Source organism: Mandrillus leucophaeus, unplaced genomic scaffold, assembly GCF_000951045.1.
Source record: "Mandrillus leucophaeus isolate KB7577 unplaced genomic scaffold, Mleu.le_1.0 Scaffold226, whole genome shotgun sequence".
In the NCBI taxonomy this organism is placed as follows: domain Eukaryota; kingdom Metazoa; phylum Chordata; class Mammalia; order Primates; family Cercopithecidae; genus Mandrillus; species Mandrillus leucophaeus.
Genome location: NW_012102321.1, coordinates 1,570,882 through 1,586,731, shown reverse-complemented (window position 1 = coordinate 1,586,731; position 15,850 = coordinate 1,570,882). Strand labels below are relative to the sequence as shown.

General features: G+C 45.5%; 1 protein-coding gene across 3 annotated transcripts in view; it reads left to right on the top strand.

The window, feature by feature from the left end:
- KIAA0040 (KIAA0040 ortholog) overlaps nt 1-14,883 on the top strand; it is a 48,067-nt gene extending 33,184 nt beyond the window's left edge. For all 3 annotated transcript variants that reach the window (XM_011981428.1, XM_011981427.1, XM_011981429.1), the window contains exons 2-3: nt 5,764-5,935; nt 11,316-14,883. In XM_011981428.1, coding sequence (XP_011836818.1) covers nt 11,449-11,742 — 294 coding nt within the window. In that variant the 5' untranslated portion in view covers nt 5,764-5,935; nt 11,316-11,448 and the 3' untranslated portion in view covers nt 11,743-14,883. The remainder of the gene's footprint in view (nt 1-5,763; nt 5,936-11,315) is intronic.
- Nucleotides 14,884-15,850: the final 967 nt, after the last annotated feature.

The window sequence follows — 15,850 nt, the reverse complement described above, 5'->3', positions numbered from 1 at the left end:
GGCTCAAGTGATCCTCCTGCCTCAGCCTCCTGAGTAACTGGAACTATTGGCATGTGCTACCACACTTGGCTAATTTTTTTAATTTTTATTTTTGTAGAGATAGGTTCTTGCTGTGTTGCCCAGGCTGGAAAAATTCTTGACTACAAGTTATCTGGCATATGAGAAGAAAAATTAGGAAATTTCCTTGATCTTGAGGAGGTAAATATGAGGAAGTTGACTTGCTAACAGACTGGAGAAACTGTATTCACTCACATTTAGTACAGCTGGAATTTTCAGGGAATCAGACATAATTTCACATGATTAATCCTAAGGGTAACATGAGGAGAACTAACTATTCTTAGAGTGTATAGTCTGGACCCTTTGGAGAAAGATAATTAGGGATGAAAAGAGAGAAAAGGAAGGAAAGAGGAAAGGGAAAAGAGTAAAGAAGTATAAAGGAACTGGAGATTCCAGACCTTCCATAATAGAAAATCAAAGAAAGTCCACATGAAGCCTTTTTAAAATTCTTTTCATCGTTCTTAAATCATTCTCTAATTATTTCCCTGGTATCATCGTTGAGACAAGAGAGGATGTCTTTTACCTCCCCCGTATTTCCTAGCATGTCTTAATTAATACTTGACTGACTGAAAGATTGACTCATTTGAACCCAAAGTGAAATGGAGCTTTTTAATTTTCTTTTCTGCTGAACCTGAAATAGAGCATATAGTAATTAGGAAAGAATCCCTTGTTATCAGAAAGTCCCAGCTACAATGGGCTCTTTGTAACTGAGCAAAAGGAAGGTAGATGATTATTTAGGAGCTGATAAAACACTCACCCCTGCCCCCACTTTCTACTGCTCTCAGTGATAGGAGATTTTCTTGATCATTATTTCTCCCTCCAGTGAGTTTTCGTGGCTGGAAGATCTGGCTGGACAGCACAATCTGCGGGTGGGTAATTATCATCAAAGTCCAGCCACAGTGTGACTGATGGTCACTTTTCTATGCCCTTTGGTGCTTCTACTCTTTCTCCCCAGTGACCTGGTTTGCCTGACAGATGATTATTCAAGATCTCATTTTTTTAGAACCCTTGAATTAACTTCACTTATTCATTCATTCATTCATTCATTCATTCATTCATTCAGCTACATGCCAGACTCTGGGCATCCAAACAGAACAGGACAGGCAGGGCCCTGCTCTCATGGAGCTTATATTCTAATGGAGGAAGACAGGCAGTAAACATGGAAACCAGTGTGACAGCAGCATTGTAAGTGACTGAGAAATTTCAAAGTGAGGTGTATCACCAAGGCAGTAGGGCAGGATGGTGAGATAGGGGTTGGCTGGGGGTTGGGCGACATTAGATTACCATACTCCATTAGAAAAGGCCTCCTGATGAGGTAACGCAGGAGGAAATTTGTATGAAAATGTATTTAAGCTGACACAATTGTTGTGAAGCAATCATGCCAAGATCTGAGGAAAACCATACCAGGCGAAGGGACAGATAGGGTCCTGAGCGAGCTGACAGTCCAGGAGTAGGTGCGTCTAGCCCACAGTGAATGGGAGAGAAGAGAATACCAGATGAGGTCCAGAGGAGGCAGGGGCCAGATGATGGCAGGGCCTGGGGATATGAGAAAGAGTTTAGATGTCATCCTTCTAGTGACAGGAAGCCATGAGGCGTGAGCAGGGCCTGGGGGTGATATGATCTGGCTCTAGTGGGGAGAACAGGCTGCAGGGAGGGAGGAGCAAAACCAGAGAGATTGGTTAGAAGCTGCTGCAGTAACCCAGGTGAGAGGTAGCAATGGCCTCACCATGGAAATGGTGGGAAGTGAATGGAGTCAGGACACAAAGAGAGAGCAGGTAGGACCAGCTGATGAGGTAGGGGTGGGGAGGCAAAGCCGAGGAGAGAAGCTTAGTCTAAGTGTTGAAGGAATTCATTTATTTGTCCCATGTTGATTAGCACCTATGATGTGATAAACAGCTAGGGTGGTGGGGGTGGTGGAGGAAGGCGAGGCTGCGGTAATAGGAGAGTCGGATCATCAGCGAGTCCTCCTTGCTAAGGAGGTGTGATTATCATACAAGTGGTGAGCAGCCAAGCGAGGGGTGCGCAGGGAGTGCACGTTACATCCAGATTTTAGAAAGATGAATTGAAAGAAGGAAAAACTAGAGGTCATTTGAAGACCTTGACAAATGAGGTAACAATGGGGATAAAGCGGAAGGCACCTTTCTGTGCCTTTCCATACCCACAGGGCCCAAGTCCCCCTCGCTCAAGCCCTGCTTTACTTGGGATGCTCACCATGGTTCAGCCGCACTGGCTGCCCTCTCTCACGGATGTGCCTGCTCTTTCCCACTTCAGAGCTCTCACCCTTAATGTTCCTGCTACCCAAGGTCCTGCCCTTAGCGCTGTGCACACTTGGTCCTCAGCACCCCGAGATCTCAGTTCAGAGTCACCTCTGCAGAGGCCACTCCAATTATTTCCTTTATTGCACTAACATGTATACTTTCTACCTGGAGAAGAGACATAACAAGAAGTGCACAAACAAAATGTCTGTCTTATGCATGACTATACCCACGGTACCAGGACAAGAACTGACACATCCTAGGAGCTCATTAAATACATTGGGGGAAGGAAAGAAGGGAAAGTAGGAAAAGACGAAAGGGCAGTTTGGTGTGGGGGTAAGGAAGGAGGCTTCTGTGTCCTACTCCACACAATGTTGGGAGAGCCCTGCAGAGAGGGGAAGGAACTATATCTAAACCCTTATAATTCAGCTCCTGAGTGATGCTTATCCGTATTTTCATTCTGAAATGGTCGCCCTGAAAGAGAATGATGAATGAACTAATTTAGTCTACCACAGGAAAGCTAGAGAAAAGAGAAAATGCCTTGTAAAGGAGACCTACATAATCAAAGTCATGACTCCAGAACCATCTCACATTTGAAAAAGACAAACAAAACCATCATTAGCTAAGGAGTCAAGGGATGTTTACTTTGGCCAGCCTATTTGTTTGGGATCAAACAATCAGGACCAACTTTTATTGCCAGGCAAGGCTCTGAGGCACTCTACTTCTACTGACTCATTTCATTCTCACAACATCCTATTATTGTCAATGCCATTCTAAACAGAGCCCCAGAGAGAGGTTAACCTGCCTGATGTGATACAGCTAGTGAGTAGGAGAGCCAGAATTTGGACCCAGGATATCTGGTCCCTGAACCACTGCTCAAAAGCACTAAGGTAAACCCCTCTTGGGCCAAAGTTGCCCTATAGAAGAGTTGTTGAACACGTTGCACATTTGTTATAAGCAAATCATTCTAGGGATTATATATGCAATGGTAATTAATAATCATTAGCAACTAGCTTTTTTGTCACTTGTATTAGGCAGGATAGGCTAACTGCTATAACAGAAAATCCCCAAATCTCAGTGGCTTCACCCAACAAAAGTTTATTCTAACCCATTTCATTTTTCACTGTGGTCAGCAGGGGTGCTCTGCTCCACACAGTCATTCAGGAACACCTCCCATCTCTGCCATCCCCAGGGCTCCTGGAGTCCTCCCCTGGATGCTCTGCATCTGGCCAGCCAATGAGCAAGCAGAGAGAGAACAGGGAGGTCCCATGAGAAGATTTCGGGAGCCACGTTTCCTTGGCTGGAACTCAGTCACATGGCCCCACAGAGACATAAGGGGGAGAAGTATGGTCACACTTGTGCTCAGAAAGAGAATATAGTGGGCATCTTGCAAAGCACTGTGTCGATGCTTATTTTTAAGGATGTTTGTAGAAAAGACCTGGCAGAAAGGTAACCTGGGCCTCAGAAGACATTGGTTCTGGCCCTGGCTGTACTAGCCACTAGCTGAGTAATCTCCCGCAAGATGCAGTCTCTTTGGTCCCAGATTTCCCATCAGTAAAGTAAGATAATCAACCAGATGGCCCATTTCAGGAGTCTTCTAATCCAGAATGTTTACACGATAAAGCATCATTTTATTAAGTAACCATGGTGCCTTAATCATTTTTCTATTGATGCTCTATTTGTGCTTTTGTTCAAAATTGCAACCATAATTGTAACATCAATTCTGAGGGAAAATTCTATCTATTTTCCTTTAATACTCAATATCTAGTTACGCATCATATATACTCTGGGGGGAAAAAAGAGCTTCCGACTTTGTGTTAGGACTAGTTATTTGAAGCAATTCATTAAATTGGGGAAAATGTAGATACCTGTTTCAGAATGCCTAGAGCTAGGTCTAAGTAGTAAATGTAATATTCTGCAAGCAGATCATTTACTGTGATCAGACCATTTTTGTACAAACAGTACTTACATCTATTTGAGGGCACCTGAGCATGCCAGGTTAGCAAGGTGAGAACCATCAAGCAAATATATATCCAGAACAGCCGAGTTAGTAACTACTGACTGAGGTTCCACTTCATGCCCTCGCTGCCAGAGATCCTTGGTTTCTGAAGTGTGTGATATTATCGTAACCACAGGGATTTTGCAAGGCAGTATGGTTTGAGGGCTGGGGCAAGGTTTCGACAGGCAGGGTGGAGAGGCCTGGGGTTGAATAAGATGTTTTAAACTCCCAGGAAAGATGGTGAGGAGTCAGGTAGAGACCGATGATTTTCCTGTTTTGGAAAGAAAAAAGAAAAGAATATCCATATACAGTCCAGACTCAGAGCCCTCATAGGAGACTAGGGTTAGAAGAAGGAAAGTTGGGCACTCCCAGGGATACCTCCTCTCGTGTCCCTCTGCCTGAGAGTTCTCCCACCCACATCTGCTGGAAAACACCTAAGCTACACCATCATCCCACCCTTTCCGGCCACCATCACCCTTGGCCCAGCGGTCAGTTTCCCTGGACAACTGTGATCATTTCCTCCCCCTACACCCTCTCCCATCTGTCCTCTCACACCTCAGAGAGAGTGTTCTTTATGAAATACACATCAATTATGTCCCCTCCTTGCTTTAAACCCTGTGGCTCTCACAGCAAACTCTAGCCCTCCACGTGGCTTACAAGGTCCTGTGGTGTGGGGCTGCCATTCATGGGTCCCGCCATCCACGCTCACCCCACCACTGCTGCTGTCAGCTACACTGTCCCTTCGGGTCGTTTTCAGGGACAGCAATGGGTCTAATTTGTTCATCTAATAAAAAGCACAATACACATATTATTTGCCTATGTTTCTAGACTTTGGGGGGGACACTTTACGGTGTATTAACAATTGAACTCATTTTTTTAAATGTAGAGAACTTCACCTGAAAAGGTACTGGAAGATTGAAGAAAAGCCTATCAAGCATATTACTTGGAAATGCTTTAAAATATGTTTATTTTGTGTTTCAAGATTTTTCAGACACCCTAGCCGTGTGTTTGCTGTTTTTGTCATTCGGATCTTAGCTCAGTCATCCCTCATCAGACCCTTCCTAACCTCCCTGTTACCCCTTTCGTAGCATCATGGGGTCTCATTCATGGCACTCACCATAATTACACTTTCACACCTGCCTGTATGGTTCTTTGATGAATGTTTGGTTTGGTTCCCACACTAGACTTGGAGCACAGAAAGGACAGGGATCTGGTTTGTTTGTTCTGGATACACAGTTCCCAGCAGGAGTAAGTGCTCAGTAATTAGACACTGCGTGATGCCTGCTCAGACACTCATCCTGATGGTCATTTCTTTCCATCACCTTCCTTCAACCCTCTCCAGGCAGGACTGCTGGCTGCTTCTGCCATGCTGCTCCCATGTCCCCCCTACACAGAACTTGACCACAGAACTCATCAAACTATACTTCTATTTTTCTTTCTCCCCCTTGTTAGACTGGGCAGTAATCAGGATCTGAATGCACAGGGCTGGTGGTCCGCAATTGTTTACTACGTTGAACGTGACCTCTAGACAAGCAGTTCTGGCTGAGATCCCCTGACAACACAGAATAAGAAGTAACGTGGAAGGAGGCTCCCCAAGCTGGCCATTGTGCTGCTGTGTGTGGAGGTAAACTTCTTCCCCCCTCTCCTCACCCATGATTCATTCCCTCATTTAGCACATGGCTCCTGTGCTCATAAATGAAGGTCGGCTGCTCAACTTGCTTATGCAATGGGTCTCAAACCTGACAATTGTCCAGAAACACTCGGGCTGCTTGCTACAAACATAAATTCCTGGGCCCATCCTAGACCCGACTGAATCAGGGTCTCCAGGAGCAGGATGCAGGAATCTGTATTTTTAACTGCTTAAATGACTCTTCATAGCCAACAGTCCATCCTGCTGTCACCTGGGATCCTGGGCAGAGGAGCTAAAGCAAGCACAGTGATCAGCGCAACCCAAGGCAGAAAGCTCAATGGAGCCGTCTGAACAAAGGCCCAAGGGGAGGTCTTTGCTCCCAACTGTCAGTTATAAAATGGCCCCCCACACAAATCCAGGAGTCAGCAGCCGCAGAAGAGGGGCCTCTTAAGGTTCTCATAGAGAACTGAACCTCCCACCTCCCCCTACAAGAAGGGTGACGATTTGTACCATTTGGAGGTCACTCTGGAGTTGGTCTCAGGGATTCTAATTGGGTGCCAATGTGATCCTTATTATTAACCTTTCCAGAAAGTATTTACTGTCTCACAGACACTGTTCTAGAGCTTTACATGTATTATTTTATCTAACAAACAAGAACAATGAGAGGCTGATGCAGAATAGAATGTCCTGCTCCCTTCTTGGAGAGCACCGGAAAGAACAGTAGTGTCAGGGCCAGCCCTGAACATAGCCTGCAGTAGCTTTTGGCTCTCAGAGATTGAAGCAGACCTCCCTGTGGAATGACCCACGCCTGTAACACTTCCAAGGGTCCCAAAGCCTGGGAGGGAGGCTGGGGCCTGTAGATGGCCAGCTGTTCTCCTCCACCTCACCTATGAACTCAGCAATCCTCCAGGTGCCTTCAAATGTTCCCCAAGCAACCCCTCTCCATCCTATTTCTGGATGCCAGAGTCTAGAGCAACAGCCGCAGACCTACAGAACAACCATATCAGCGAGATTACTTGTGAAGACCTTTTCATTTCAGTGAGGTGGGGGCCCATGATTCTTTGGCAATAGGGATTGACTTGGAGGTGAGGAAGGAGGAAGAAAAGCCCAGCACTAGAATTAGTCCATTGTTATTTCAAGATAACTCACTTTTTATGGATTATATTTGTGTAAATATTTTACAGTTTACAGAATGCATTAAATATATTGAACCCTTTTGATCCCCACAATGTCATTATGAGGGAAGCTCATTAGCTTCATTTTGTAGCTGAGGTCTGGTAACTCGCCAAGGTCATGCAGGTTGACCCAAGGCACAAAACCAGACCTTCTGGCTCTGGGATCACTGTTTCCCATTGACACCTCATACGTGGGTGGATAGAGGCTTGTGACAGAGGATATAGAGGTAAATAATATTTGGTTTCAAAGAAATTGAAAGCAACTTTTCCCCTCTTCTCTCTCCTCTCACCCACCCCCACAGCCACAATCAGACAGATGAGGTTGGTTGGCATCTATTGTTGGTCTTACAAAAACAGATGAATTACTTTTTAAACCGTGTCAGTGCTATTCAAAAGCCAACAAAAGGCTAGAATGTACTTCCAGGGGCCGAAGTGTGTCTTCTTTTGCATTCCATGGAAGTTCTCACTTTTAATTCATGCCACTAAGGAGATATTTGATTGTTTTCTGGAAATGCTAATAATGCAAGACTCATAAATACTAATGAAACGCTATAGATTAGCAGAGCTCAGCAAGTAACCTGGGGGGTGCCTAGAAAAGAATTCTTAGATTAAAAAATATAAAGAATACCTTTTAATCGAATTTTCCCCAGACTGGCTTCCCAAATGTTAATGAATACTCTTTGGCTGTATGGAGAGCAGCCTGAAATAAGTCCCTTAGGAATCCAGAAGTGAATTATTGACTTAGCTTTAGCTTGAAAAGAAATCTATTTATTCAAAGGCCATTTTAGGTGCCAAGGGATGGATGAGTTTAAGGCAAAAGTTGGGAGGGTTGGGAGGGCCCGAGACGTTGAGATAAACATATAATTCAAATGCATGCTTCTACTTCAGCCAACTAAGCAATCTAGTTTGGAATTTGCTTATTATACTTGGCTTTTATGACTTGATCTATCAATAGTAATAACTCCCCTGGAATGGTCGAGGCTCCCCGATGTCCGAAACCATATCTTTGTCATTCACTATTGAATCCTCAACACCCAACAGTGCATGCAACATATTAGGTGCTCAGTGAATGTTTGATAAACGGATAAGGAGTTTTAAAGAACCTTCTTAACACATTTTCCAGAGTTCTTCAGATCTTGTTATCTTTTCCTGAAAGGCAGCTCTGATCACAACATTCTCCTGTTGTAAAGCCCCCAAATAAGCACAAACCCTATGACGGCCTCTCTACCCTGGCCATGCCTACCTCCTAGCGTCCCTTCTCATCCTCTCTTCTCCCACCCTGAGCTCCAGGCTCACCAGAAGACACCCTGTTCTCCTGCTCATGTTCTAGAAGTTTCTCTGCCTGGAATGTTTGAACATCCTTTTCACTTATATTTCTCTGTCAAAATACCACGCATCTTCAAGGTCTTCCCCAAGTGGCTCCACCTTCATGAAAACTGCCCTGATGTTCTCCATGGGCTTGCCCTCCTTCCTCGCTGGCTGAATGCAGAGGGGCCCCTGATACCTGTCTGCTCCCTGCAGGAACAGCACGATCCCTGGCACAGAATAGTTGGTGAACATTTGTGGTGGTGGTGTTATCTAACATGAATCAGGAAAGCTGTGAGTAGGATCAAATTAGAGAAAAGCACCCAAAGCCTTTCCACAACAGAGCAGAAAGATCCCAACAGACAGGGTCAAAAACCCACCCAAGACTGAGGTAAAAGCAAAGGTCATGGCAAAGGGAGAAGGAAAATCCAGAAGAGAGATGAGTGGCCTGAGATACAGTGTCACCAGGGCTTAGAAGCATGCTAAGGGCTGCTTTTCTCTACAGAGAACCTGGCAGCTTGATGGTGTGTGGGCAGATCCATGGCATGGGCTGTTCCTAGGCCTCAGAGGGGCTGGGGCTTGAGCAGAGCCTTGGACGAGAGGACCTGACTCCTCAGGATACTTTCCTCTGTTGCATGTTGAGTTTGAGTTCGGGCAGCCATATGCTTTCTATAAACCTGCACTTGGGCAGGACTTGGTTTTTATTTTGTGTATCTTCATGCATTTGGGAAATATTTAACAATGAGAAATAAGTCTTTTTGCAGTCTTTCCTATAATAGACTGGGATAAGCATTTAAGTCAATCTGGGGAATAGCCAAATATTGTAAGATTCTGTAAATCCTGGGCTGCTTGCCAAAAATGGGTTAATTCCACACAAAGGAATAGGAGGCCACAGAGTAACGCCTGTGAACAGCTCACTCCTTGGGGATCTGGAGCCAAACTCTCCAGAATGAGGGAGACCGGCTCTGGCACTCACTCACTGTGTGGCCTGAGCCTCCATCTCTTCAGCTGCAGGATGGGGGAATCACAGTACCTACTTCATAAGGGTGTCATGAAGATGAATGAGTTAATAGAGTGCCTAGAACAGTGCCTGGTATATAATTAGTGCTAACTAAAAGTTGGCTAAAGTTATTATTGTCATCCTATAGCATTTCTTTAGGCTCCATGGACCAAATGGCTCAGTAGTAGGTGCCAATTTCTAGACTTGCAAAAACTATGTAAATAATGTCATGAGAGGGTGGGATTACATGCCGGCAGACCAGGACTGAGGTCAGCTGGGGCTTAGATGGGCACACGGGCACTGGGATCATGAGACATTGATAGAGCATGCTATCCAAGGAATTAGACCTCTCAGGACAATAGCTGGGGCATCAGGTAGAAAACATCACCCAGGAGGGCTGCACATGTATGCGACGAAGCCTGAGCTGATCTTGAATTCCAGGCTAAGCTCCCCAGTGTGCCCATCCATAGGCACAGCACCATCCTGTTTCTCACACAGAAGACTAAATGCAGATGAAAATGATTAGAAAAGTATCAAGTGAAATGCAAGTATAAAGTGACATCATTATCATCCTTTGTTCCTCTGCTTGCCTGGCAGCCTGGGGAGAGTGCTGAACCCATTGTCGAGGTCTGGGTGGTCTGGGTGGGCTTGTGTGGCCTGGGTGGGTCTCCATGGCCTCAGACATGTCACCTCACTGCTCTGGACCTCAGATTCTTCATACTTAAGTGAAAGAGTTGGTTGGGATGATCTCTAGAGTGTCCATCCTGAAAATCAACCACTCCTTAATATTTGGGTCCTGGGGAATGTCTTACACTAACAGGCCTCTTAAATTTCCTTGAATCATGCCTGTCCTTGAAGTCTTGTTTGTACACAGGAACTTGTAATTCCAGAACTGAAGGCAGCCTCTTAAGACCTTATACTTGAGAGCTGAGCTTTAAGATATATGTGGAGGGGTGATCAGGGAAGAGGGACAGCTCTGTACAAGCAACGAGGAGAATGGCCCCAGCTATATGCTGAGTTCAGAACAGGAGCAGGGAGGCACCTAGGAACCTCACCCTGGTTTCTAAGCACCATCACTAAGCAGCCTGCAAGGACTCCTTTCCCAAGGAGAAGAGAGCAGGAGACTTTGGAGTATTTGGTCGAGGAATAGAAAACAGAGACAAGGGTAATGAGGGAGAGGAAGGTAGAAAGTGGAAAGGCAGCAAACGGTCACCTCTGGTTCTCTCAGCCTTGGAAGGAGAGGACTTTTCAGGCACAGGAATGGGATGTAAGGAGGGGAGGAGACATGGAGTAGGGAAGAGATCATGAGGGGACAGCAAGGAAAGCAGGCATGGGGCAAGATAAGGAGTGATGACCTCTTAGCCCAGAGGAGACCCAAGTCCCCTACTACAAACAGTAAGACGTAGACATCTCACCTTGTGCTTAAAGCTTCAATAAGCTTTGAAAATGGCAAGTTATGTTAATAACAGGTTACATACAGATCTGTCCCGTGGGGAGTGTGTGTTCAACATCTGTCAGTTGAGCTGCAGTGGAAAAAAGATTGAGAACTGCTGCTGCAGAAGGGTTCAGGGAAGCAACCCCTCATCAGAACACTGAACACACACATTGATTCATTTATTCCACAACTGCTGAGAACTTCCTACGTGCCAGACCTGATATACTATTCATTTTTATATCCTAAGCCCAATATAATGTGTGTACATAGCAAGAATTAGTTGATACTTATTGATTACATGCATGCATTTATCTTGTTTATTGAGTCTCAATGCAAGTTTACTGAACCCTGGAAATCTTCAATTCCTTCCCCTTTCCTAAGCCTAAAATCTATGAAACTATTAAAATTGTAGACCAGTCCCTCTGCATTTCTCTTCAGTTGTCTGTTTTAATCCTTCAGGTGCTGTCAGTGGCATGCCCAAACCCAAAACTGGAAGAGGAATAAATTACAAGTGGTCAAGGTTGCATCCTTTTGAGCCCAGGACCTGCTAGTAAGCCGAGAGGGTTCTCTGGCCCTAATCTAGCCAAGCACCATGGAGAGAATCAGCGCCTTCTTCAGCTCTATCTGGGACACCATCTTGACCAAACACCAAGAAGGCATCTACAACACCATCTGCCTGGGAGTCCTCCTGGGCCTGCCACTCTTGGTGATCATCACACTCCTCTTCATGTGTTGCCATTGCTGCTGGAGCCCACCAGGCAAGAGGGGCCAGCAGCCAGAGAAGAACAAGAAGAAAAAGAAGAAGAAGAAGGATGAAGAAGACCTCTGGATCTCTGCTCAACCCAAACTTCTCCAGATGGAGAAGAGACCATCACTGCCTGTTTAGTTAGGCAGGAAGCAGAGGTGTTTCCTTTCTGGGGCTAAGCCTCCTCCTGACCACACACAGACATTTCAGGAACCCCTGAAATGATGCACTTTGTCCACAGAGTAACTACTCAACCAAGGAACAAACCTCAGACTAAGTGTCCCGGTGGAGGGCAGTCCCAGGGACCACGTGGACAATTCTTGGATACTGTCTTGGCAGCTATGTGTCCAATAGCAATGCTCCTTACTGCAGACCCAGGCATGCCTCCCACCTGTCTCTGGCATACCCCATATGCAAAAGCACAAAGAACATTTATCCATACATCTTGATATGGTTTCCAAGTGTGCGCACATGCACATAACACACACACAAATTCAGGCAACAGGTACATGGGCAAGTATATTCTGCTCATCAAATGGTCATTGGCTATGTACTTTGTTCAGGGAAGTACATTATCTATAATCACAAAAATGTCTCACGGGAAAGCCTTGCCAGATTCAGACACATATATACAAATTCATAACCAGCAAGGCCCCCATACACCATCTATTCCATAAGCCACTCAGGTTAGATATGCATGCTTTCCTATTTCTATCTCTACACATAAATTTTACTGGAAGTACTCATAATTGGACATTCCAGCAAACTGCTACAGTCCCCACCCCTGTATGTCTTGATACAGACACACCAAGTTTATGTGCCTCTGACACCTCACCTGTGCCAAGATATTTAAAGCGTCATGGTTCAAAATTCATTGAAAGCTCTTTTCTTGTAACTCATGACAAGGTCCGTCCTCATTGCCACTGAGAGGTGTTTAATGTGGTCCAAGACCTCTCTTTGAAACATGATCCCCCGAAACCACTCAGCAAAGTGCCTTTCTCCACAAACAGCTCTTGGTAGTAACTGCTAGAAAGCTATGGAAGCCCACTCATTTATGTCAGTGGACTGCAATTGGGTAACTGTGCAATGTATGTTTTACAGATGGAAAGGGTAAGGAGATGCTACACCTGAGCTAGGTATCTCCTATATAACCAAAGTTTCCAGCAGGGAAGGAACGAGACAATCATCAGGACAGTCTCACAGAAGGCAACACTGGAAGTGATGTCATAAGATTGTAATGCGTGCATGGTATGGCACAGGCGGGATGCAGAGGTAATGGAGTTTAAATGAAAGTAGGATAAAGCTATAAAGAGGTTTATTTATGTTTATCTTGAAGCTCAGGCAAGTGCCTTGCACACAGTAGGTACTTATAACTGTTTGTGGTTACTGTTGGATATGTGATGTTGTTAAGGGTAAGCTTGTAATACCTCACCAATTCTCCCCAAGTGATCTTCTCTTCTAAGTGAGCCCACTAATTGCTGCAATGGATGAAATTGGGTGTTTAATGCTGCAGGTGGGTACATGTAGGTGACACGTGTGCCCTGAGGTATGTGAGGACATGTATATTAGATCCACAGTGAGCTGAGGAGGGCTTTCCCCACCAGAGAGAGGTTGGGAAGCAGAGTTAATCCACTCATAGGATGAACTGGTTGGTATTTTGATTGTATTGTGACTGTATTGCAAAGATGGACAATTCACTCCTTGGGAGCAAGTTGTGCTCTAGAAGTTTATTTGCAAATATGCTGGGAAGCTCTCTTGAAGTATTTTCCCAAGGAAGCTATTCTACACAGTGGCAAAATTGCTATCTAATTAATAATGTAGCTAAACTATGATATTTATAGTAGCAAAAAACGAAATTCTATAAGATTGCATTAAAGGAAAGATATATTCTATTTGCTCATTTGGGCTGCCTGGTACTCACCTGCCCTCCAGGTGTACTTTAGGCCTGTGGAGGGTGGGCATTTAGTGGTGACCCTTGCACCAGGGTTTTCTAACAGATGACCCCTGTGAATCATCATTCAAACCTGCATATATTTTACAGCCAGTCGCATTTGCCCTCTCACCGTATATGGCCGTCAACTGCCTGAGCGCTCAGGCCTCCCACTCATCAACCCCTTTGGCCAGAGAAAGAAGCACTCTGGTTCTCTATCCCCTTGTCATATAGAGAGTTTTTCATGGAGCCTCTGGCTGTGCCCTTCACATAACAGAATGACTTGCCATCTGCCTGCACCAAACCCAGGGATGTGGGAGATGTCTCCCCACATCTCCCACTGCTCACCAGGACAAGCTGCCCTTCCTGTCTCCACCTCTCAGTCCCCCTAAAATGGATGGCTGGGGAGACGTGGAGGCTGACAGCTGAGACGTGGTGTCAGATATGATCTAGGAGGGCGGATCACCGGGATCCGGGACCATACAAGTAACATGGTTTCCATGGCAACTGCTTGCTCCTTTGAATTAAGACAGCAGTCAGTTGTCATTGCCATGACAAGGCCTCTATCTCCAGGCACAGTGTCCCTGCTGTCTTCTAATCCAATGGACTTGCTGTCACGCCAGGCATGAAACACCCAGGACCTCACTTCTCAGTCACTTCCACAGCCTATGACTCAGAAGAGCCAAACCCAGAATGGGGCCTCTCTTTTCCTCACCACAGCCTCCCCTGACAACATTTCGTGGTGTAGCTAGAGGAGTCCCAGCGCAGGATTGGCCTTAAAAGTTTTGTTTAATAAACAGGTGCATGAAAGGAGCCTAAAGCCTTTCGTTGGTGTCCGCTCTCTTCTTTCCACTTCCTTCTCATCTTTTTCTCCATGTTTTATGCTTCTCTGATTCCCTCTTCTGCCTGCACCAGGCCAGCCCCAGCCCTTTATTCCTCTCCATTTTCACTCTTTCCAGCCTCTGTCCCTGAACTGCCACTGGCAACCCACGGGACCTCAGAACCAGAGACTGCTTGACTCTTCTGGGGAGGTTAAGTTCACAGGGGACAAAAAAAGGATTCCTAAAGAAGAGGCTTCCTAGACCAGCACAGGCTCGAGAAAGAGATCCCCTAGGCCTGGACTTCTCCGGCCGGCAGCCAGAGGCGGCCTTTCTCCATTGCTCGATGGATTCCATGTTTTTATTTCTCGGGGAGGAGCAGGGAGGGAGAAAGGTAGAAAAATGGCAGTCACCTTTCCAAGAAAAATATAAATGGTCCAAGCTGTATAGTATTTGTCAGTATTTTTTTTTCTATAAAATTCAAACACACACAAAAGAAAAATGTATTTAAATAAAATACTTTGAAAATGAAAAGTCTTGATGGAGTCAGACGGTTACTTTCTCAACATTAGGTATTACCCCCACTCAGACATCACTCAGCAATGATCGATGCAGGGACTCTTTCTGTGACATAAATGTCCCAGCCCTCCCCGGTCACTGCCTTCACCATGGTAGAGTCATAGGTCTGAGGACCAGGAATGTGGCTGTCTCACCCTTGCTTGCAAAACAGATGGCCTTGGAAACCAGACTCCCCCAGAGGTGCCAGCTACAGGAAAAATACACTGATGTTCCTTGGCAACATTTAGAGAACTTTCCGTCAATGAGGTCCATCAATGGCTTCTTAAAGGAAAAGGGGGGAAATAGCAAAAACCTAAGGAAAAATGGATCTTTGAGTTAAATCCAGTGTTGGGAAGGAAGGGATCAAAAACCTCTATAGTAGCCACTAGGGCAAAAAATGTGTGTGTATCTGTGTGTGTGTATGTGTGTGTACACTGTCCAATATGGTTCAGTATGGTACCACTAGCCACAGGTGACTTTAAATTCATTGAAATGAAATGAAGGTACACTAGCTCAGCTACGTCTGCCATATTTTTTTTTTTTTTTTTCTGAGATGGAGTCTTGCTCTGTCACCCAGGCTGGAATACAGTGGTATGATCTCAGCTCACTGCAACTTCCACCTCCTGAGTTCAAGCAATTCTCATGTGTCAGCCAACTGAGTAGCTGGGATGACAGGCATGTGACACCATGTCCAGCTAATTTTTTTTGTATTTTAGTAGAGATGGGGTTTCACCATACTGGCCAGGCTGGTCTTGAACTCCTGGCCTCAAGTGATCCGCCTGCCTCAGCCTCCCAAAGTGCTGGGATTATAGGCATGGGCAACTGCGCTTGGCCATGCCAGCCACAACTCAAGTGCTCAGTAGCCACACGTGGCTAGCGGCTGCCATCCTGGACAGCATAGGTCTACGACCTTGTTGGGGGCAGGGTCAAACACCTGGGAAAA